Raw genomic sequence first — 25,630 nt, forward strand, 5'->3', positions numbered from 1 at the left:
TCTTTTGCCTCTCCCACTGAGGATGTGGGTGCTCTGCACCTTGCAGGATCAAGCATCTAGTGGGCTGTTACTGTTTAAGGATTTGATCCTGCAACTGACTCTGTATGCACAGCCTTGTTGACTTCAGTGGGGCTCTGCATGGGGAGAGGGTGTCTGTGAGTGTACAACAAGTTGCAGGATTGGAGTCTGTCACATCCTGTTCACATTCAAGGTGGCTGTCCTGCTGTATTAGCTGAAATGGGCAGAAGCACATGCACAAAAAACCCCATGATACCTGCCCAGAGCAGACAAATTCAATGAAAAGTATTTGGAAGGGTACTTCAATTCCAGTCCAGCTTAAATACTTTTTCAGTAATGTGGTGACCATGTGAAAATGTTTTAAAGGTTTTAGATTCTTTAATATATATTACCTCATTTTCTGTATTTTTAATAGGACTTTACTGCTGTACTGACACACCCAAAATGTGCATAGAAGAATAATGGAAGCCCCTGAATACCTTGATTTGGATGAAATAGATTTTAGCGATGATATATCTGTAAGTATAAATATTTTTTGTTTGTTTAGAGAGAGAGGATTTAAGTGGCTCGATTTCTAGCATAAGACACACATCTCATTGTCATTAGAGGCCAAAGCAGGCTTTTACCTCATGCAGAGGCTACCTATTTTGCTTCAAGTATATATGAACTGAATTCAGGTATACAGAAAAAATTAACAATGTCCCCATGTGCTAGAATGAAAATCAGATTTTTTTCCAAGGGAAACATAAATCGCTGAAAGTAGAGTTTGGGGCCCGCACTTTGTCTGCATTAGTAAAGATGATCTTCAAATCAATTTAATACATTTATTTTACTCGTGCTGAACTGCCTTTATTAACTCTTTGGGTGAAATACCCATCAAGTGATTACCTACAATCACCAAAAGAATAGTTTTAAAAGAATTGAAAATAGTGCCATATGCTATCCCCTTCTCCCATCATGAGTTTATTTGTGTAACTTGCTACTCTGCCACATAGGCCAGCTCCAGACTTCAGCAAGTTTCATTAATAGGTTGCAATTTGATATGTTTTGAGGTCTTATAGTACAGCTAGAGCCAGCAGGACTTCCAGGGAGTCTAAAGAGAGCATGGCTCTGTTACACAATTTCTCTCCTCATCCGTTACTAATGGGCTAATGCCCCCCACCTAGGTATGGAATTCAGAGGCAGTCCAATGTTACTTTTGGAGGCTCCAGGACTAAGCTCCATCCTTGAGCTCAGGATGCTGGATTTTCTGCCTCCAGAGGTGGACCAAGTTGGCGGTTCAGTTTCTCCTGAACATTTTGATTTTAAATCTTTATTTGTATTCATTTTCATGCAGTTGTAGTTTATAATTTTCCTCTTCCTCCTCCTGTGCATTGGGTAAATAGCAGCATGGTGACTTCAACCACCTGGATCTGTACTGCAGCATCTCCCCTGCTGGGATCCTCTGCCCTTACTCAGACATGGCAGAGCTAGCCTGCAAATACTTGACTTAAATCTAATGAGGTATTCCCTATGTGAGGCAGCACTTACAACAGCTACAGAGGGTGAATTATACCCTGCCTCTTCCCAGCCAGCCAACACACTTGCTCTGCCAGAGTACAGGGCTCAGAGTTGGACTGGCATGTCTGGTCTCCACCTTGCCCAGAGGGGAGACAACTCCAATCAGGGGCTTCTTTAGTTTTTCAGGGAGAAAGTCTAAGAATGAGGAGGAAGCTAACTGCAAAAGACTTGGGCTGGACAGGGGGAAAAAACCCCTAGAAAGGATCCAGAGTAACCCCCCCCCCCCGACCCTGTGGATACTGAAGTGCGCCCTTTGTTCCTTGGGGAAAGAAGCCAGGATCCTACACAGCTCCCACTGTGATTCAGGGAATTTTCATGATATTCAGGGATAAGTCCTGAAAACCCCAGAGACCCAAAAAGGATAAAGCAATTGTGTCCTTCACAAGGCAGTAATTAATATTTTTAATGAACAAGTGGGGTGAAAATCAGGGTTTATACTTGTGACCAGGTGCATCGCAATACCCCTTATTCTTTGCCGCCTTCTGCAGAGGGATTGTTTACTGGGGCTTTTCTATATAGAAGCTCTTATAGTGCTCTGTATTGTGTTCATGGCCCCATCCCCGCCCTGCTGCATGTCTGGACATGCAGAGAAGCCTGTTCCTCCTGTGGAGCCCTGCTCAGGATGCAGCCTAATGGGAACTATGCCTGTCTGGCTTTCAGCCCGAAGTCCCTTGCTCTGCTAGGGAAAGGGACTCAGATTTCAGTAATGGGAATTGTGCCATAAATTGTACCATATGATCATTAGCCATAAACTTTTGCTGTGCCATGGAAAGGGGCTCTCTCTTCACCTCTCCCTCACTCTGCATGCTGGCTCCAAACCCTTACATTCTCTTCAGACAGTCAGTGACCAGATCAGAGGCACTCGAGGATTCCACTCCTCATGAAGCCATATCGTAATGGGATTACAGGGAGGTAAAGGGACTGAAAAATATAGGGCCGAAGGATTGTGGGATAGCATTGGTGGAATCTCTGGATGTGAACTGGGGGACCCAGGCTTCAGCTATGTCCATGCTGCAAAATGACAGGATTTGGACCCAAGTCCCACTGGGACTTGGGCTCAGCCCACCCCACCCTACCCCACCGCTAGGCAGCTCATAGGACCTGGGTCCTCAGGGTTTGCTAACCCAAGTCAGAAGGTTTATACGGTAATTGGGATTGGGCTTATACCTACGTCTCAGCATGACAAAGACACAAGAGCATTTGTGTACGAGTGCTTATAATTCCTGAAGACTCTTTCTTCTGAACAACCCTTTGCACCCGGAGTCTGAAGTGGCAGGCAGTAGTCACAGAAGGCACAGGTCGCACATTACACATTTATACCCATACATAGACAACATGCCAATCAGTACCTTGTACAGAGAAACAGAATCATTCATAACTGGAGAGCAGCTGGAAAGGATTCATAGCTACCTGTTCTTCAAAATCAGGAAGAGCTTTTGATCCCAATGTAGAGAATTGCTCTCGCAGAGATCAAAATAAATAATGGCTCTGTCTATAATGTTACCATAATGACAAAGATTTGCAAATATCCAAAACTTCATTACATCATTCATTTCTTGAGGGGCCATCAGTAGCCAATTATCTCCAGTGGCTAGGGTTGCTTAAAATGTACCTGCAGAAGTTTCTTCAGAGGATGTAGAACCGTGTACTTGATGCACTGACTCCTTCATTCAGACTGGGAAAACCTACATTTAACTCCCTGAGTGTTGGAAAAGAAGTTGATCATGGATTCTTCATTAACCTCTAATCAAGTCTGGTGGTCAGAGAGAATTCGACCAGGATATTTCATTCATTGATCTGGTCAAATTTATATTTCAGGTGTAATGGGAAAGCTCCTTAGGGGCAGGGTCTGCCTCTTTTGTGTAGTGCCAACCACAATGGGGCACTGACCTCTAGATACTTGTGATACAAATATTATAATAATCCCAAAGTTTGGTGCTCTTAGCTATGCTAGAGTTTCTCCGGGAGATTTGTTTGGAGCCCTACAGCCAAGCCCCTTAGAAATGTGGGTAGCGGTCTTAGCAGCATTTTGCAGCCAGGCACATGGAATCCTCTATTTGACTGTGAGGTGCCATGTTTAATCACAATGACAAACTAGACAAGCCTGTGGCTGGCCTTTCTAGTTGTCATTACCTCTGAAAGGCAAGTTTTGGAATTAGTTCCTATATCTATACAAAAAACACAGTGCTGTTGCCATGTGCAAAAGTTTATTCTTGTAGCTTCAGAAACTGTTTCTGTTCAAGGTAAGTTCCTCTTTCCACAGTTCCTGGAAAATAGTCCTCCTATTATTTTGTTGTAATCCTTGAAAGGTTGTGGCATATGTGGGCATTCCTACCGCTCCAAACACACATCTCAAGTATATGGTATATATACGCCAATTGTACCCTATTCATCTCATTCCATCTGAAATGCAAAGGCCTTATTGCCTCAAAGTTGCTGCAGGCAAGATATAAAAATTCTGCACCAATCGGCATGCTAGGTATGTGGGGAAACTAAAGGGGGAAAGTGTATGGGCCTCATCTAAGGAGGGTTTATAAAATAAGCTTCTTTTCCTCTGAAGAGACATCCTTTGGTAGGAAGAAGCTACTGGGTTGGTTCCCACATAACTTGTTCTTTTATAAAGCTGTTGCTTTATAAAGGGGAGCTTCCATTCCTACTATTACTCGACTATAATTATTAAATTCTGCTTATCTTTCCCTCTTTCTGAGATTCACTGCTTGCTTCTTCCTATGAGTAATGAGTGAGGAGAGAAGCTTTGCAAATGAATGAGAAATTTCTTAGCTGATAATTTTCTTTCTGTTAGTAGCTTTTCTCCAAATTCAGCCCACCCCCGGAGCCTGATAAATGACCAGAATAGAAGTTGAAGCTTTTCTCTAAAAGGAGACTGTGGGCTTGTCTACACTAACAATTAGTCTGTGCAAGCTGTGGTCTGAATCTACCCTGCACTAGACTACTGCAGTCTAATTGTCCATGTAGACCTTGCTGGTGCACATTAACAGTTCATGAGCACACTTTGATCTAGACGACTTTGGACTGGAATTAGCTCAAAGCACTCTAACGAATTGTTAACCCATGGCAGCAGGATCCACAGGGACAGTTACCCTGCACTAGCCTGTCACAGTCTAAGTTCATAGCCCAGTTTTCCACAGTCTAATTGTGTAGACAGGCCCTTAGATATTATATATTGTCTTAAGGTTAATTTAGTACATTTCATATGAGCTTTTCTTAATGCTAATAACTGGTTGCTGAAATTTTTCTACAGTTGTGGAATAACTCTTCTGGTGGCTTGAGCTGAAGGGCGGAGCTTAGTCCTGGAGTATCCAGCAACTCACTGGACTACTTCCAATTTCCATATGGGTGGGGGGAGGAGAATTAGTGCATAAGTAATGAATCTGAGAGATTTCAGAGTAGCAGCCGTGTTAGTCTGTATTCGCAAAAAGAAAAGGAGTACCTGTGGCACCTTAGAGACTAACCAATTTATTTGAGCATAAGCTTTCGTGAGCTATGGCTCACTTCATCGGATGCAACATCCGATGAAGTGAGCCGTAGCTCACGAAAGCTTATGCTCAGATAAATTGGTTAGTCTCTAAGGTGCCACAGGTACTCCTTTTCTTTTTGCGAATCTGAGAGAAGCTGCTAAGGGGAAGAAAATGATCAGGTAAGAAATGTCTCAGTCCAGGTGTTCTTGAAATACTTGCAGCTGTAACTATTGTAAGCAAAAAAGCTGTTCATTTAAGGTGAACACTTGGCAGTTATTACAGGAACCACTAATGCAGTTGATTCCTCCCTCCCTAATCATATCTCTGCCACAAATGTTTCTCTTTTATGAATTAAAAGTTGTTTATATGCTGAATGTCTGGCGAATGAGGGCACTTTGACACAGGAATATTTCTGTTGTAAATGGAATTTATTAATTTGATTTGCAGGTCACCTTTATGATACGAAGTGCAGAGCCCAAGCTCTCTCGTCAGACAACATTATAAACTCTTGCAAAGGATTTTATTTTCTTTCTAGCATTTTGGAAGATGGTTCCTTTTAAAAAAGCTCCAGATGCTTTACTCACATACAGCTTCCTTTTAAAATGGGTTTTATTTTTACCTATTTTTTATGTTGACTTTTATTTAAAGGCAAGGGGGTGGGGGGAGATATTGAGACATTACAAGACAATGATCCAATCTTGAGAGGATAGTTTATTCTGGGGAACTGTCTTGTTAGGACTGTTCCATGTTAAATTATGTCCTGTAATCTCTTTCTAGGCCCAGTTTTACAAAAAACATAAAGCAGAATAGATGTATCCTCTTCTTGCCTCTCTCATTTTGCCTGATGTTACTGAATGGTGGATTTACCTACCAGTTTCACTGTTATACAGCTGAGATTGCCCATGCTATTAGGAAGTACTCTGACCTCCTGCTGAACGTCGGAGCTAATGGCATAGATTATAGAACAAGAAATATCCCCATCCCCGGGCAGGAGAATGAAGGAGTTGATGTCAAAGGAAAGATTAACTTGAGAAGTACTGGCTTTCCTACTACTCTGCTCGTCTCTTGTGTGGTCAAATGCATGAATAAACAGGCTTTGCACAAGGAAAGCGTGCAGGGATGGGAACGGGGCAAAATTCTTCCTTTTGTCAGTCCACAAAACGCTCCCTTTTGTCAGTCCACAAAACACTTATGCTGCTGCCTCTCTAATCCCTAGTTACCTGTGAGCATGTGACCAGCAGTGGCTAATTTGTCTGGGTTGTTTAGGGCTCTCTGTCAAGCTCTCTCGGCTTTCTGAAACTTCAGATTTCACCTTCATGCTGTTGTGGAGAGAGCAGCTCCAGAGCACTTTTGTTAACCATTTTCAACTTTCCTGCTACACTTCCTCTTCAGATCCAAAGCAGATAAGTAGTGACGGGAAATTGTTACAATCCGATGGCTGTTCTGTGGCCTATGTGAAGTGCTGTAGTGGTCTTAATCCATTTCTCAGTGTACATTTCTCTTCCAGCTGAGGTCCTTGTGGGTCATCTTGGCCAACAGGTCCAGATCTGAACGGCCACAGAGACTATCTTTGGAATACTAGAGATGTTTTAAACGCAAAATAAATATTTTTTAAGTCTTACATATGTGTCTAAGTAAATAAAAACTACAGCTTTCTCTCCCATAAGATGCTCATTTTTGAGACTTTTAGACTACCATAATTTAAGTGCCACAAATCACAGATTTATTTGGGTGTAGTTTATATATAAGTAGGGTAGTGTGACTCTTGTTTACATTATACAGAAATATCATTCTGTCCAAAATGACGTTAGGTCATCAACTAGCACATCTTCACTTATTACTCTCATGAAAGAGCAAGTGAAACAGGCAACAGAAGAGCAGGAAATGAATAAAAGTGGGAACACTATGAAACTTGTAAATTGCATTTAATCTCAGGTATACCTTTAAAAATCGGTATGCACAAGTTTAACCTTCCCCCTTTCCCAGTCACTCCTATGGGGACAGATAAAATTAGCCCTGTTAGTAAGTTGTATACTGTTCTAGTGGTCCCTTTATGGTTTCTTAGTACTTTAAAATACAGGCTGTTTACTACACTCTCACGTTATGCAGTTAAAGTTATTATTATTACTTACTATTGCAATACAGCAGTAATACAAAATGCCCCGATGTGTTAGGTATTGTACAAGCACACAGGAAGACAGTCTGTTTCCCAAAGAGCTGTGTGTGGGTACAGGGGTCTGCCTGCATTGTGCCAGTGGTGGATTGGAGCTGGATTTGAAAGAATACGCTACATGTGAGTTTAAGTAACAGTAAGAGGTAATTAAATACAGTAATAATTTTTTTTTATTTACACAGATTAGCTATTGCACTCCTTGATGAATTTGAAAGCCTTTTGTCTTTTATTAATAAAATTGGCTGTCCTCAATGGCTGCTCACCCCAGCCAGACATTGGTTGACTGACTTCTTGGCAGAGCTAATTATCAGCCTCTAATTTTTACAGAGACACAACAGGCAAAAGGCTGTTAAAAGACTTACAAACTCTTTCAGATTCAAACAAAAGACGTGTATCACTTATAAAGCCAATAGAAAAACAACTCCTGTCTGTTGTTAAAAGTGAAGAATAAAATACAGAGGGTATGTCTATATCGGATGGTGCAAACAATACACATGAGCATGAAGAATCAGAATAGGGCTGCAAATGTGTTAATCATAGCAAGTTGGCCCATAGTTTATGCTCTTGGGAAGTAAATTATTTCCTTATAGTCAAGCCACCAGTCTTGCTATTTTCTTTACAGTTATGGATGCTATTCTTTGTGTTTTGTTTTGTTTTAATGTTTAGAAAAGTGAATTCTGTGTTCATTAAAGGAAGAGATTGGGAGCACTGACATAGTATAGACAAAGTTTTTTGTGTAAGCTTTTTGTTTTCATTTTTAATGTCAATAAATATTCATCTGTTATGCTTAGGCAGCCATTTGTATCAGAAATGCAGTATAAACAAATGAATTAATAAAATATGTTGTAAGGCTGCTTTGCTAATTCATAATCTTGTTCCTGACCTGCAGCACCCACAGTGTGTCCTGGACACAGAGTGTGAATTTGTGGAATTGTGGGTAAGAGGTCTGTAAGGCACACAAAAACCCTGAAGGGAATAGTTAAGATCTGATCACCTTCCTCATTTTCAGGTGCAACCCGAGCTAGGGTTTGTAACCTTGTCTCTGGAGGGGAAAAGTGAGTGTTTTTCATTTTACTATGGAAGCACTGTATATGGTGATGCGTTCTATGTATTGCTTTACTAGTTTTAGGTCACTGTTTAAGTAGCAACCCTTGAAAAGTGTCCTGAAAGAGGAATGTACTGCACAGTTTTAAACCATGAAGTAGTGAATTTAAAAATGTTTTAAAACTTACTTAAAATGTTTAAACTTATTCATAAAATGGTGCAACTATAATCTTAACTCTGGTAGTTAAGTCTAATCTTTTTGAGAGAGTGTTTAATATCCAGACTTACAATACAATATAACAGTTAAAGAATTTAGTATCAGTCGAGAATTTTGAATGATAGGCCAAAATTTGGAACTAAAAGTTAATTTTCTTTTGTTGATTTAATGTGAATGGAAGATGACTGAATTGTTGCATTTTCCAGAATAATATTTAAACAATAATGGTTTGTTCTAAGAAAAGTTCTACAATGTTAATAACTGAAAAAAAAATTAATTGTAATATGGACAAGAAGTTGTCTGTGTCATCTGGCTAAAAACAGAGGAGTTAGGAGTTTAAGATCAAGACAAAGGCACTGGAGACCCAATCCAGTGCCCGTGAAGTCTGAGAGAGTTTTGCCATTGACTTCAGTGGGAGCAGGGCAAGGTCCTTGATGCTTTCAGCGGTCACTACAGATCTGATCCTGTGAGGTTGTCAGTGTCCCCATTGAGGTGCTGAGTGTCTCTTGGGAAGTGCTGAGCACCTCAGTTCCAATGTAGTGGAAGTTAAGGGTGCTCCATATGACAAGTGAAAGATTAACAAAAACCCATTATTGTCACTATACATTTCCCTTAATTTTATTTTTAAAATTGTTTCTGTTATATCTCTGTCCCCGCTACATTTAATTTTTCTTCCATTATTTTTCTTTCTCCTACTGTTGGGCTGGTTGTGAATTTTAAGCTTGAATGAAACTGCCTAGAATGTCCCTGCTAGATATTCTGAAGGTTTGCCTGATTGTGGGTGTGTATATTTAAAATTCATTTAATACAAACTTTAAAATAATGTTAAGTGCAAAGATTTTAGAATTTCTATTCCTTAAGATTTTGTAGTCCATTATTGCTGGAATGGACTAGTTATTTAACAAGCCATGATCATTTTCACTAGTGTGTGACTACAGATTTACAGCTTCTCCCAGCAGAAAAACTGGATTTATCTGGATTCCCACTAAATTCTTAGAAATCTCTCGCCTGCTGTTACTAATCTCGTACTAATAGTACCATTTTTTCCACCATAGAGGTATAAATATTGCAGATTAAAGACCCTTATCATGAAGTTTGCTGAATGTCATCTTTTTCAGTGGGGATTGAGGGCACTCAGCACCTTTTAAAATCTGGGTCATCTCTGGGTAACATGGTTGAAATAAAAAATACTACTACTAAGCAATCTAGTCTTGTAACATGCTTTTGTTTTGCAACTGGACTTTAGTGTAAACCACAAGATAACTCCTCTTCTGAGTTCGTGAAGACCAGGATAGAGAGTGTCTGCCGTTTAAAGAAGGAGAATCCTCTCTTCCTCACTCTGCTGCTCGCTCACTCTGTGCGCTGGGGCATATGACTTAACTGCTTCTTGCCTTGGTTTCTCTTTCTTTAGCTAGGTTTAATAATATGTATTTCACAGAGGAGCTGTGAGGCTTGCTTAATGTGTGTAAAGCATTTTAAGATCCTTGAATGAAAAGTAGAAAATAACATCCCTGAATTATGTGTAGCAAACATGGCATTCTGGATAAAGAATGGGAGCCCCACAGCTATCAGCATCGCAGTTCGATCCATTGAGTTACTTGGAAATTCTGGCTGGAAGAAAGGTTAACAACTGTTGGTGGACCAGGACTGGAGCTAGAAAGCTAGAGAAGGAAGTTGCAGAGGGAAGAGCTGGGAAAGGTCTGCTACAGGAAGCAAGTACTATTACCTCCTAGCAGCTCTGTAGTTTCTCAGCTGAAAGCCACATCTCTGTATTGACCACAAATGCAGATAGCAGAAATGTAAAAATGCAAAAATATTTCTGAGACCAGAGGTGGGTGGGAGGAAATCTGTTAACAAAATCAAGCATATATCGTTAAACATCATCATCAGATTTATAACACAGTTAATTGACTTTTTTGTGGTTAACTGAATATATTTTAATACAACGTAGGACCAACAAGAAAGTTTGTACTTCCAGGAGTGGAGAAAAAAGACAGAGACGGAATGGGTCTTCACTTTTGAGGGTGCCTGACAAACACATTACCGTAGAGTACGAAAGGCCTAATTCTAACTGAATTACAGACTGTGTAATAGTTTAACCTGCACCAGCTGGTGTTATAGAGCTACCATATTTCTTGGTAGCTTCTTTTAAGAATCTTACTATGCCAGTTCAACATTATCTTTTTTTATCTGTGTGGTAAAATACCAAAATGTACAGATTGATAGTTGACTTTTTATTCAATAGCAGCAACAGAAAATACATGCAGTTTGTATTTGATGGTATCCTTCTCCATCCACCCTTCACATATCACTTATTATCTTAGAGTATAACTACACTGGAATTAAAAACGCGTGGCTGGCCCATGCCAGCTGACTCGGGCTCTGGCTAAAAGGCTGTTTAATTATAGTGTAGACGTTTGGGCTCGGGCTGGAGCCCAGGCTCTAGGACCCTACGAGGTGGGAGGGTCCCAGAGCTTAGGCTGCAGTCTCAACCCGAACATCCACACCACAGTTAAATAGCCCCTTAATCCGGGCCCCTTAGTCCAAGTCAGCTGGCATAGGCCAGCCACGGGTGTCTAATTGCAGTGTAGACATAACCTTAGATTGTGAGCTGGGACAAAATCTTTGTATGTGTTTGTACTGCCCCCTAGTATAATGGAACTTCTTTCTGGGTAGCTTTGTAATATAAAAATTAATTAATAAATTAAAGTTCTGATGCTGAGAATACTTAGCATCCGCAGTTCCCATTGACATAGTTGCAGGTGCCCAATATCTCTCAGGATTAGTAGGCCTAAAGGAGAAAAGTAAAGTATGGAAGGGGGCTGTGTTTGGGGGGGGGGGGGGGGGGCGGGGGGTGGTGTGTGTTTGAAGTAGCCACAATCCATGGAGTGACTGTTCTACTTGAGTTCACTTGAATCAAACGAGTAAGTTATTTCTGTAATTGGTCACCTGAGATTTACTTTGTATCATTCAGAGGCATATTGTCACTTGAACTTCAATTTGCTTCAGACATGCAATTGGCAAACTGTCAACAAAAAAACAAAACTGGTATGACAGTTCCTTTTCTGTGTCGAAAGCTGCCATGTTTTTGTATGTCGTTGTTCTGCTTCATCTGTCAATAGCAGACTAGCTAAAAATATGTCTTCCTTTAAGAACATAGGGTTTTTATACATTCCTCAAAATTTTGTGCTATATTAATCCTAAATATTTATTTTTTACTTTACCTTTTAACTGTTTTTAATAGCTTTTAAATGTGCAAAAGCCACTGATTTTTTTTTTCCAACGGCATAATGATTTTCAGATATGTGTTGGTTTGAAAGGAAACTCTTGTGACACTCTAGCATTAGATTAAGGGTTTCTTGATATTGAGTAACCAGATTTCTGTTTGTGGGAAATTGTATTTTTTATGATGTTGGATCATATGGCAGATTGAAGGCATTCCACGAGATTATAAGGAAATGATTGCCGCTTAGTCGGATAAATATGTTGTCCTTCCCCACCCCCCTGCTCTTTTTAAAGTTGGATCCAAAGAATAACTTGTTGATCAACATCAGGTGTATCCCCTCACATCAAATATTTGTTTTAATGAAAGCTGTTCTTGGATGAGTAGACTTATGTTCTTGTTTTCCTGTGCATTGTGGGGAGGTGTCTATATCTGAGATCAGATCTCTAACACACTAGCATATTTTTTCATAGAGCATTGTATAAATCTGAATTTTATCTGCTATAAAGCAAATTATGTTAGAGAGGTATGCTGGATCTTGCAAAATCAAACACCATAATGTATAGCACAGGTGATCAAAGTAGTCCCTGGGTTTCTAAAGCCCCTGTCAATTTTAATATGGTGGTGCCACCTGTGGAAATTATTAATATATGTGATATGTCATCATGACCCAAGCAGTTATGCTCCACAGGGATGACAAGTCCCAGCAAGAAATACTGATATCTGATGGGATGCTGGGATGCAGTTGCCTTCATAGGCAGCTGCTCCATTTCGTGCAGATTAGGGGTAGCCTCAGGACTCAGCTACATAGGACACTTGAAGTGTCCCTACTACTACTGTGTTTTTCTTTTGTATAATTTTGGGAATGAACCAATTTGTACTTTATATGCATTTTTCCCTCTCTCTATTTCAGTACTCGGTAACTTCTCTCAAGACTATCCCAGAATTATGTAGAAGGTGTGATACACAAAATGAAGACATATCAGGTATGCTGCCCACTTTTGTTCTCCCATCCTCTTTTAGGCTGCTTCTTAAATTGCAGAACTTGACAGCCTTTGCTTCTTGGCAGTGTTCTGCTGTTTTTGTTTTCTTTTATTTTTGTACTGCTTTCTGGAAACATGGATTTTTTTTTTTCCAACAGATGTTAGGTCATTAGCACAAAAAAAAAAATTCCATAAAAGGATTTGGCTGTATAAACGTAAGGCTTCATCTGAGCAACTCCAAACCACAATATATGCAACAATTTACTTGAAAACCCAAGAAACCATTGGTGACAAGACATAATGATGTAGGCGCCAATGAAAGAATGTTGGATACATTTACTACCCCTATGACGTGACCAGTTTGAGGGATGATATTTTGCCAGGGTCTGAAATCCTATCAGAGATGCTACAAGATAGAGCAGAGTACAGTAGAATCTAGGACATACTGTAACAGTTAAGATTAAAGCAAAGTTTTTGAGTTTAATAGTGTAAACTAAATGAAGAATCATGGCATCTAGATGAGAACCAGCTGGAGACCTTTCCCCCCCACTGACAAAAAGTTCATGCAGTGTTGTTTTTCACTTTCTAAATCAGATTAAGCCTCTTTTGTTTTTCTTTTTGTGATGAACAAAAATGAATTGATGAGAGTAATACTTTAGTGTGGAGCTATGAAAAGTTTATCTTTCATCTGATGCTTTAATTGTGCTTTCATTAATATTGTTGAATCTAAAACATTTACAGCAGAAACCTGAGACCTGAAATTAATGGGAAGATGGACCATGCCAGACTTTGGCAACCCTTATTTCTGTATTTCCTTTCACATAGTTGTAAATTACCAAGGTTTGTAGATAAATTGAAGCTTTCTAATAGCTGCTTCTCCTGCCAGAATCATTAAGGGCTAGATTGTCACAATCCTTATGGCAGCTGGACTTGAAAATAAAGAGAAGTAAAGCCTCACTTACTTCTCTGCTCAGACTGTGACTGGCTGCAGAGGGGAGGGCAGGGTCTACACAGACAATACTTTTCTGCTGCAAACAAGTGGGTGGGGAAGGGGTGGGAAATGGGATGTAAACTATAATGATCTTGTGGGGTCATTAAACAACAAACCAGTGAATGAGAGAGGAATAAAACAAACTACAGAACTTCTGTGATGAATTGCTGTACGCAGCTACGCTGTGTTCTCAATCCCAGGTTCCACGACACCTTTCTAAACTACTATATTTATAATACTGTCCCATATGAGGGAGCGTCTTTAAATTATAATCTTCCACATACAGATCTCTACATAAACTGCTCCACAAAAAGGGGATAAAGCAAGAGGGAGCAGGGTAGGAATTGCCACTAAAAGTCACAATTCATTCTCTAGTCTCCCAGCCAGAATGGTCTGCTCAGCTCTCTTTGAAGAAATAATATTTCTTTTTATTTGCAGAGAGAGAGCCTTGCAAATGTAAATGTATATAAACCAATAACAAGTTTGGAATATTTGTTACGCCTGATTCTTCTTAGAGATCCTGGGATAGCCACAGCCTGTTGTGCAGCTGAATTTTTAACTAAGTTCCATCTGTAAAGTCCCTTTTGCTGTCAGTTGTCTTCCAGTGATGCCCGCTGAGTTACTACTTTACACACCAATTGCCTTGAATAGGGTTGGATAGATGCAACTACAGGCATTTCTGGAAGACAGACGGTAGCACCACGGGACCCCTACCAATGGAAATTAACTAAGAGTTCTGTTGGAAGATGCTTGATCCAGAAAAGAATGCAATTTACTTTCTCAGAGCTAGTAACCATTTCAGTCCTAATGGTTCTGTAGGATTGAAGGTAGCATGACCGTATTTTTTTCATTAAACGTATAATGGAATATATGCAGGGAGTAGAACTGTTGAGTGAGAAGATACCATTCCATATCCTTGATGGGCATAAATAGGTATAACTCCATTGAAGTATCAGTAGAGATACATCAGCTGAGGTCATTTTTACATAGTTGCCTTTGAGAGAGAAACCTTAATTTTTCTTCCTTAGTTTCCCTATTAGGAAATAGAGATAATAATTACCTGTCTTCAGAAAGCGTTTGGATAAATAATTAATCAGTGACTGTATAGCGCTAAGTAAGTGCCAAACTTTAGGATACATATACACACCACCGTCATATGGGGGCATACTAGCCCTCAGAGTCCTGGCTTAAGTGGACAATTATTGCAAAACTTTAAAAAACATTAGCAGTTATATATGGACCCCAGAACAAGTATTTGGGTTCATCCTCTCTTGCAGCAGGAGACTACAAGTCCCATCTCTTCTCCTTCACTCACAGGTTCACCATTCAAACAATGGGGTTTTCCTGTTACTGCAGCTTAGGAGGCAAAACCAGCCCTGTTATGTATGGGAAAAATGGCTTGGCTTGACTTCAGTCACTGGGAAAAACCCAGGTTTTATTCTGTTCTACTGGTGGTCTCCTGTCCTTCTAACTTCCTGATCTGCTGATTATAGCAAAGCTATTAAACTCTCCAAGGGTTATTTATTATGTATTTCCATATAAAGAGAAAATATATCCAGCCCCTACTGGATACATTAAGAAGATGTTAAAAACTGTAAATGAAGACAACCTGATATGTCTGCACTCCATTGACAATTTAAATTATAATTATATACAGAACAACTGTGCAGTATTAGGAGAAGTGTTGGGGCTCCCCGAGACCTCTTCCACTCACTTCCCCCAGAACTCGGTTCAACTCCCATCTCATCACTCAGGTTCCTTTCTTTGGTAAACAGTAAAGCTACACTTAGTTGATTAATCTCAAACGCAGGAGGTGGAAGCGCACAGGATATGTCACAGATCCAGATTACACAGAAAACTTGTTCCTTTGCATTTACTCACACATCACATTAATATACATTCTATCGCATGCTTCATGATTGGCTTGGTTACTTTTTAGGAACCAGTCCTGATACAGCAAGCTCTCTCAATGTGCTGTTCATGCATAATCTGACCTCTACCTTATTTTACATTTAGGCTTGTTTACTAATAGCAGAATATTTCTCCTGATCTGAGCTAGCCATCCTAACTCCAGCATACTGCCTGTGATAAGAACTTAACTTTCCATTCATCTTCCCAATCGTGCCCAATAAGAAATGAGGCAAGTTACTTATGTCAAGCCACGCATAAATTTATCCCAGAGCTGTTTTCTGAATGAACTGAAAGCTAAACATATCCGAATAATAGGGCTAGCAAAATAATAACCACTGTGCACTCGAGACTTTTCCTCTGCCTCAGTAGTGGTGCTTTGGATTAGGTGTACTGCAGAAAAAATAAATTACCACTTTTTTTTCCTCCAGCTGTGGGTTTGAATCAGTGTTTTGGTGTTTTTTTCTTTTCTATTTTAGTTCAGCAAGTTCAATCAAGGGGTCAAGAATCCAGAAAAATATAGATAGATTTTTATTTTATATTAAAAAATTGAAGATATGTGTACAGCAATCTCACTGCAGGATAATTTGAACTGAATTGTGTCACCAGAACTTCTTGATGAGACTAAAATCCTTTATTACATCATTGCTAATCTGTTGTTCATGGTGTAAGAACGGGGTTTACTCAATACCATTTTCTCCACCCATTTCATCTAAATGTTTGAATAATGTGGTGGTAACATGAGAAAGCGTTTGGTTATATTGATTTTAAATTGCTCTAAATACCTTTAATGCTAGGAAAACATAGCATGCTGATTGGTAAATAATGTTTTCTCATGGATTCCTTCCAAACTTTTCAACAGATTTTTTTTGTCCTTATTGCCTGACTGTTGCTCCTTCAGGGCCCATGGTTCTCTGGATTTCACTTCTTATTTTCAAAAATCCACTAATGCATGTTTTTTTCCCCCCTCATTGTCCATTCTTTTGGTCAACGAGGGGCCAACGGGTCTGAGAGAAGAATCCCCTCCAGCTGGATTTTCCCCATGGTGTAAAAGGGTTGGGTCTATCACCTCCATGGCATCTTCTTGCTCTATTGTCTCCTGAAGGTCAAGGATCTGTGCCTAAGGGGAAATGCATTCCTCAATCTCTCACTTTCTCCCACGTCCTGCACAAATTAACAGAGTTAATGCAAAGTGAGGGCATTTTATCTTTTCTGTGACTCTCTCACCATCAGGGAGTTACTGTTTAATGGGAACATTGCTGGGACTGTGGAGTCTAAGAGAAACCTAGGAGTTCAGTAAAGCTGCAGGGAGCCCCACAGTTAGTCAGGTGTTCCAGATCCCTGGGTTTCCACTGGATTTAAGAGGGAAAGCACGTTCCTTTCTGTGGGGAAAGGGTATGAGATAAGTTCTGGCCCATCCAGTTCTCCTTCATGACACAAAATGATTCAGGGAGAACTTGGAGGTATGTCTATCCTGCAGCTGAAAGTGAGCATCCAGCATGAGTAGACAGACTTGCGCTAGCGGGGCTCAAGCTAGATCACTAAAAATAGTGGTGTGGACATTGTGGCTTGGGAGGAAAACCCCCTAGGCTTGACCTTGCCAGAGCTCCAACATCCACAATACGATTTTTAGTGTGCTAGCTCAGCTCAAGCTAGTGCAAGTCTGTCAACCCAAAGTGGGAGGTTTACTCCTAGCTGCAATACAGGCATATCCTGTGAGGGTTTTCTGTCCCATCCTGCCTCATGGAAGGGCTGTTCATAGTCAGGGTAATTAGATCCAAGGACCTTTATGGTCCTATCTATGTTGAGGCCAACCAGAGTTAAAGGAATCAGTTTAAACATAATTTCAGCTAGTTCAGTTTCTGATATGGTGTTGTTTGTCCATAGGTCACTTGATTTCCAGAGTTTTTTCTAAGCAAGAATGATTTACTTGAGCAGAAATCGGCTCTTCTTGCCTTCATTGTTCAGTATGAAATTGGTTGCTTTCTTTCTCATAGTAAGTGAACATTGGGGAGACAGGTAGATTTGATAAGGCCTTTGGAGCTAATAGTTCAAGACATCTGTGCCCAACCAGCTTCACTGAGCTAGTTGATTGTACTAAGGTGTATTCTGTTAGCTGAGATGACTTTGTGATGATGTTAAATAGGTGTCTAGAACAAGAACAGCATCCTACTGGAGATCTTTATTCACTTACTAATGTAAACCAACTGACCTCTTATCCCCAGCAGTGAAAGGTTAGCTCAGTAACCTTCTATGCTACTGTATCCACTGAACTAAATTAAGCATGGTTCACAAGAATATCCAGGGGGTATTGACCCTTTGCTTCCAATTATTAGTCAACAAATATATGCAGCCATATGTTACATAATAGACAACTGAAGAACAAGTGAGGGCTGGGGACTCAAACTCACAATTTATACTGGCTACTGACCATGTCCAAAAAGGTCAGCAGCAAACAATTCATGGAGCACGTTTTGACAGGACATTTTTTCAGTCCAAAAATTTAGACCAGTTCTCATAACTAAAGCACCATAAGCATTTATAAGGCCATATTGTCCTTTACAATAAGGCTCCTTTACCCCATTGTGGCAATGTAAAGGAGCCTTAAAAAAAATTTTACACCTGTTTTATACTCCTGGGGGAATTAACTAAAAACAATGGGAACTATTAACTAAGCAGGCAGGCTGCTATATTCTCCTCTGCCTGAGGAAACAGAGCCTGCCCCACACCTACCTCTTCAGAAATACCCCAAAGCCCTGCCCCTCCATGCTGAGAGCACTGTAATAGCGAGAGAGAGAGAGTGTCTCTCTCTCTCTCTCTCTCTCTCAAAATTACACATGACTACTCAGTCTCCCTCCCCCAGGTGGTGATTTACGTCTCTACTGGCTGCTCTGGGTGCCCGAATTGACCTGTCTGCACTGCCAGGGAGTGGGTGCATGACCGCTCTGGCGGCTTCCCTTGGTTTTCCCATCAGAAGTCATTTTTCTGTGGGCAAGCAAAGAAATCTGCAGGGGCCATGAATTCTGTGCATACGCAGTTACACAGAATTCCCCCAGCAGTATGCTCTGCACAATTTATGTTTCACTCTATTTGGTAGTTTACCAATATGTGACTTATATTAAGGTACAATTGTGATTTGGTGGCAGTTGTATTTGTAAGTTCTGGGTATTTATAATTCCTCCTAAGTGTGTCCCAACTAAATATGTTTGAAATTACTGGAATAAATGAAAGATTGGATAATGTCAGGCCCTGAAAAAAAGGGGAAGATACAAGATTCCGTTCAGATAAACAATAATTAGAATAATGGGTATATAGTAATTCAGTTATACTTGTGATACTTCTTCAGCCTAAAATCTGTTGTTTTTAACTAATTTCCTCCCCTTCATTATTTTGTATCTGTACTAACCTTGTGATTCCCTCCCAGACATCTGAGTGTAGATTTTCCCTTACCTCACCTGGTCACATCCTAAAATCAGTCCAGACAAGGTTTGGAAGATCCCAATTCATTTATCATCTCCCTCCCTCTCTCCTCTATATCCTATCCATTATAGTTGACAGCATTTGCAATGCTCTTCCTCTAGCCAAGCTAGGACAAATGAATCCTTCATTGAGGCTATTGCTCTATGGATCATTTGGAAAGAGATGTAGAGTGAGCTAATAGTAATGTCTGTTTCTGTCATATCCTAACCCCAGACCTTACTTTGTCCTAATGGATAAGTGGAACTGAAATCCAGGAAGTTGAGAACACCCACTCTCACACACATAGGGTCATTCACAAATCAAGTTTCTCATGCCAGAGCACTTGTGTCAAAGCACAAGTTGTGCTCTTTGAAGCTGCTAGTATATTAAAACTGTAAAACAGCACCATCTTCAGTTAAAATTGTTAATATATTTCACTGATGTTATTAATTAAAATAGAAATACATTCAGAACTGGTTCTTATTATCCCATTGTTATATATAGCATCCCTTTGTCTCTTAAAGCCCCATCTTTGCTAACACTGGTGGAGATGAATCAGTGTGAACAACTGTGAGGAATTTTCTAAAATATTCCTTCGTGTAGACTACGCCTCAGTGTCTGTATACGAAGTCCAAGACCGCTGGACGTGGAATAAAAGAAAGTCTTAATTCATTCAAGGGGCTCTGACGAAGTAAAGTAATGAACCACAAGAGGAAAGATAAGGCAGAGATGTCAACAGAATTCCCAATGTAAAATCATCCATCTGTTTAACCACTGGAAAGACAGGAGTATACAGTATATAAATGGTAACTTTAAAACATAAAGGGCTAGATTTTTTTTAAAATGTTGTGCAGGTTTCTAGTCAGGTACCACAAGGATCAGTGCTAGGCCAAGTCTTCATTACTGATCATGGAAAGGGAGTAAACACCACAATAAGGGAATTTTCAGATGATAGGAAATTGAAAGCTGTTACCAAGTTCTGCAGGGGCAGAGAAGAGGTGCTTCATTAAGACAAGGTATTCTGAATTCATTCATCTGACGTTAGAAATGAGAGCCAACTAAAACCAAGCCTAACATAGGTGTGCTCATTTACAAACCATGAAAGCCTAAAAGGTTGATTAATGGAGACCATCGATACCTTGTCGGCAACAGTGATGAATATTCCAGATATGCCATCCTACGAGACTTCAGCTTCCATGCTGACAACACCTCAGAATCAAAAGCCCCAAAACACATTTCCTCACTTACCTCCCTAGCACTTTCACATGTCACCTCCAGTCTAACCCATAAAGCTAAATGTCATTATAGACTACATCATGACCCAGCTACTATCTTGGAAGGACAGTCATCTCATTAAGGAAATTATCATAGCTCTCCCAATTCTCAGGAAACAAGAAAAACCCAAGACCTTGATATGACTATGAAGACTCATGGAGCCCATCAAATTCCAAAACATGCTTAAGGACAGCAGCATATCATCATCATCATGCTCTAGTCTTGACCATTGGCCCAGTGGTCTCCAAGCAGTACCCTCCTGCCGATCACTACACAGACCTCCTTGGTTCTCAGACACACTGTATCAGATAAAAAGAGAGGGGTGGAAATTTGAAAGCCAATGTTGGAAAACAAAGGCTGAACCAGACAAGTCAAAACAGAAAGAATCTCAAAGCCTATGCTAAAGCAGTATTATAGGTCAGGAAACCTGCCTTTCAGCCTCTGAAGTTGCTAAGGAGGCATTCAAGGTGGTAAACCTGTTCATTAACCATTACTCCCTGGTGTCCACAGCAGAACCAAGTACCAAGTGTTACAAGGAACTATCATCCCACTTTAGTGAAGTAATCACATGTTCAGAAAGGCTTCTGAGGCGCCATGGAACTTCTCCCCCTATACTGGCCAACGAACAGCCCTTCTGCATTCCCAGAGTTCAGTCCTTTCATGCCTCTAGAAGTATTGGACACCTGGGAAAGTCTCCTCCCAAACCCTCTGAACCATGACTCTCCAGGTTGGTGAAAGAGCGTCATGAACAGCAGATGCCGCTCATCACCAAAATAGCCAATAACTCATTCAGAGAAGGAATCTTCCCTTTCTCCTTCAAACATGCAGTTGTCCAACCAGCACTGAAGAAACCCACCCTGACATCAAACCTAGCCAACTATCACCCAGTATCAAACCTTCTGTTCCTGAGCAAGTCCATAGAGAAGTTTGCACACTGGAAAGATGGTCTAGTGGTTAGGGCACTAGCATGAGCTTCAGGAAACCTGGGTTCTTCAGTTTCTATGAAATAGGGAAGAATTATCTCCTTGTTATAGTTGGGAAATGGAGACATTGTATAAGTGATGTACCAATGGTTACGTAAGTGTGGAGCAGATTTTGGAATTGAATAAAATCTCCTGGGTTCCATTTCAGTGCCTGTGTCATGGTTTCTAGAGTAGTCAAGCAGTTAGCCTTTATTTGACCCTGATTGACAATGGCTTCTGCATGACCTCATGAGTGTGGAGGGGTGAGCAAGATCCTTCTCCCACTGGAGCAGCTGTGTAAAGCTACTCACAATAGCAATCCTTGAGCCCTCAGCTCTCTGGAAATCAAACCCCCTGCTGACTTCTGATCTCTCAGGGAAGAAGTCCATGACAAGGGGGCGGGGAGGAGGCAAGGTCATGGCCCTGCTCCTTTCTGCACAGATCTGTGGAGTGGGGCCGGTGCTCATGAGGGATCAGCACTCTGTCAGTGTAATGGCTGGTGCAAAATATGCAATCCCCATCCACAGGAAGCAGCATCAGAATAGGTTGTGCCTGCCTGTCTGATCAGCTTCACTTCCTATCGGGGTCTGTGGGTTTACGCTACAACCTTCTAGTCCTGTATTATGTGCAATATCAATCCATCTTTCTGCTTAAATAAGTAGATATATTCATGAGTTACAGGAAACTTAGATAATTGTGTTGTATTTAAATCTGCTTTTCTGTCGGCAATACTTATAAAGAAATGTCCGACTTATGTAGTGGACAAAATAGAAGGAAAAATGAGTAATGAGCAAAAGGTGGTTTACTGTGGATGTAATGCAGGAAACAAGAATTAAATGAACATGTGGTGAATCAAGAAAGCTTTGTAGAAAACAGCTTTTGCTTTCTCTTAACATCAGATTTAATATTTTTATCTATCACTGTTATGTGTGGATTTTAATTTTTAAGATTAAAAAGTGGCAAAGAGGTAGCTTGTTTCAGCCTAGGAACAGAATAATGGATCTAAGCATAAGGAAAGTGATGACAAACAAAATGTTGATGCCGTTTTCTCTGTCTAGACCCTTCTGTTGACAGAAGTGTTTTCATAAGACTCAGGCAGAATTCATTTCCATTCAGGGTCCTTAATGGTTCCTGTCAGAACAAAACAGCTGGAAAACATATGGTATCCATTTCCCTGTATCACTTGGAAAAAATTTCACATGTAAATAAAACCAACATAAAAGTGTAACCCTTTGAACCTAGAATCTTATACAATACATAAATAAATGAGTATAATGCGTTCTTCTTTTGGCCCACTAAATTACTTGTCTTATTGTTGTTGTTTGTTTTCTTTGATATATATTCACAAGAGCCTCCAAAAAAATCAAGGTGATAGTCGGACAATTCCATTTACTAAGCACTACTATCCTTTTGATTCATATCTTCTATAATGTATTGAAAACTGTATATTGCTGCTTCTTAAGAAAGGTATTTGTTACAGATTATGTACGTGATCACAAATTAGACCTCACTGATGCACTACAGCTAGTAATAAATCTACCATGTTTAAAATGTGCCTCTTTAGAATGTGCTCATTCTTTATAAACATTATAGGTCACCTGGAAAGAAAACATCTAAGTTGATTTTAGTGAAAGAATTTGTTGAGTTTCCCACCTCCCCACTAAAAATATAAATATAAAGCTTAGTATTGGGGTTCCACTGATTCTGGGCACTGTGGTTATGATGCATTGGGACTGTACTTTTTGTAGTTATGGAAGGGTGGAGGATTTTTCTACTGACTAGAACTGGTTGAAAAATGGAGGCATTTTGCATAAAATTTTCAACCAAAATGAAAAGAAAACCAGTAGTTTGAAACTTTCCATGAAAAATACAGAACTGAAATGTTTCCACCAAAAAAGCCAGATATTCTGATTGGGAAATCCTGACGTAATGCCTCATGGGAGTTGAGGTTCAGGTGCCTCATGCTCCCCCTCTCCCATACAAGCTCCCTGGGTCAGAGTACGTTTCCTACGAAGCATCACAATTTTCCCTGGGGGTGAGGGGACGTGGTGCACCACAGGAGTCCCATGCCTGCAATATATAATGGGGCATAAAGTCAAGCTGGGGAGCCTGACCCATAGAGGAGAATGGGGACATAAGTCAAGGAATTACAGCTCCTTTGAGGCACCATAGTGGCACATCCAAATAGATATATCTCATTTTCAACCAGAGTCCAAGAACTTTCCAGTTCTTTGATGAAGAATAAAATTTTTCTGCAGAAAGCAGACAGTTTTTGTGAAAAACTTTTAATAAAAAATCCAAATTTCCAGTGAAAGTCAATTGTGATGGGAAATTTCCAAACAGCCCTATTGCTAAACGCGCAGAAGAATATCCCACTCTTCCAATGAAGCTCAATGAGATAAAAATGGTAGAGCATAGGTTACCATGGTTTTATGACAGGATTAATATGGATGCCAATAGACCTTTACCAATTGATGTTACATGCATCATGTACTTGGGGTTTACATTTTTCTCATTAAATTTGGTTCAGTTCTTTTTGTTTAAGGTGTATGTCAAATTTGAAAAGAGTTTCTTTCCAGACTGTTTAATTTTGGTATTACTGTAGCAGAAGTATGGTTAACTGCAAATCTGCTTAGGTGTGAATGTAACATGTTTTCTAGTAAATTTCTGTTCCTTGTGCTTTAATCTTCAAAGTATACAACTGGATAAACATATACACCTGATACTGATGTTCTGTTCTTACTCAAATTACTTTTTTTCTGTAGTTTCAAGCACTGGCTGGAGCTGTGGCGTTTCAACTCTTATTGGAAATGCACAAAAACCAACAGGAATTGCAGACATGTACAGTAAGTTCAGACCAGTGAAGAGGGTTTCCCCACTAAAGCACCAGCCGGAGAGCTCCGAGAACAATGAAAGTGATGATCAAAAGAACCAGAAGGTGGAATACCAGAAAGGTAGCGATTCTCACCCTACATCTCAGAATGATGATCAGTGTTCAGGAGATGGAGAGGGCCTTAAAAGTAAAAGCATTGAGTCTGGTGTTTTGCTTGGGGAGCTGGAGCATTATGACCTGGACATGGATGAAATTTTGGATGTGCCTTACATTAAATCAAGCCAGCAACTTGCTTCTTTTACCAAGGTGGCCCCAGAGAAAAGGATTTTGGGTGTATGTTCAACAGAGAATGGTCTGAGTGGCAAGACCTGCTCTGCAGGAAACAGTGAGAACTTGCCAGCCAGCACAACACAGTTTTGTGTTCTGTCCCCTGTGAAAAGCTCTCAGATGAGAAATGCGCAGTCCATTGTCCTTAATCAGCACAAGCATTTAGCTGAAGAATTAGAGCTTTCCCAGCCTCTAGTTAAATGTAGCTCAGTCCATGAAACTGAAGCCCAGAGCAAGGGCTTCCTCAACGGGACATTTACTGATCCCCAAGCTCATAAAACTGAGAAGACAATGCCAAACTGCCAGCTGAGGACTTTTCATCTGCAGACAGCCGTGACAGAAAACAAACTTGATGAACTGAACAGTAATATGAACTGGAGCAGCTCAGGAGGCCCAGAGGAAAGGGGTGAAGACATGAAAAAAAATAAAAGCATCTTAAACATTGTGAAAGAAGGGCAGATATCATTACTGGTAAGTGTCATCCTTTTCATAAGGCATTTCTAATAAAACACATCTGTAAGACAATACAATAAGTCGACAGTTGATTAGGTGCATATCATACGTTGCAACTCCATTTGATCCCCTTTAATCAGAAACTGTGTGCATGGGTTTCCAAATGAAACGTGGAGTTTATGTACAAATATGATATTTAATCTTAGGTAGTCATGATGGACAATATTAGTAATTTAGATAATAAACTGAAATAATATAAAATGCAGATGCTTTTCTTCTTAAAATCTACTTGTTTACTAAATTAAAATGTATTTCTTTACGAAGTTTTGCCTTGCAGAATGTTTGCAGTTCACTTTGTTCAGTTATTTGTGGATTACGTCACTTTCTACTCAGATGCTGACCATGGGAACAGAGAGGCTTCTGTTGTATTCTGATTATTATTCAGGAGTGTTTATGCCAGTTTGTTGCAGCAGCATTCACAGATGGGAGCTAAAGCTTGATTGCCCTCTGACCCATATGAAGTTTTGGTTAGTTCCAGCTCTTCGATCAGAACCATGAATAGGCGTTTCCAAAGTAACTAGTTGCAAATTAACATCATGATGCAGGGAAACAAGACTCAGAAAGGCTGTCAGAGTAGCAGTGCATGCACTATTTTGTGCTGTCTTTTGTTCAGCTTTACCAGTCTAAAGCAAGCACAATGGCGCATAATTAACACAGCAACAAAG

The 25,630-nt window shown here is 40.1% G+C and overlaps 1 protein-coding gene across 1 annotated transcript in view; it reads left to right on the forward strand.

Annotated features, from left to right (window-relative positions):
- The first annotated feature begins 479 nt into the window (after positions 1-479).
- Positions 480-25,630, forward strand: part of SNCAIP (synuclein alpha interacting protein) — a 55,314-nt gene continuing 30,163 nt past the window's right edge. The window contains exons 1-3 of the mRNA XM_077816357.1: positions 480-536; positions 12,628-12,700; positions 24,058-24,923. Coding sequence (XP_077672483.1) covers positions 480-536; positions 12,628-12,700; positions 24,058-24,923 — 996 coding nt within the window. The remainder of the gene's footprint in view (positions 537-12,627; positions 12,701-24,057; positions 24,924-25,630) is intronic.

The sequence above is a fragment of the Eretmochelys imbricata genome, chromosome 5 (genome assembly GCF_965152235.1).
Source record: "Eretmochelys imbricata isolate rEreImb1 chromosome 5, rEreImb1.hap1, whole genome shotgun sequence".
NCBI lineage: Eukaryota > Metazoa > Chordata > Testudines > Cheloniidae > Eretmochelys > Eretmochelys imbricata.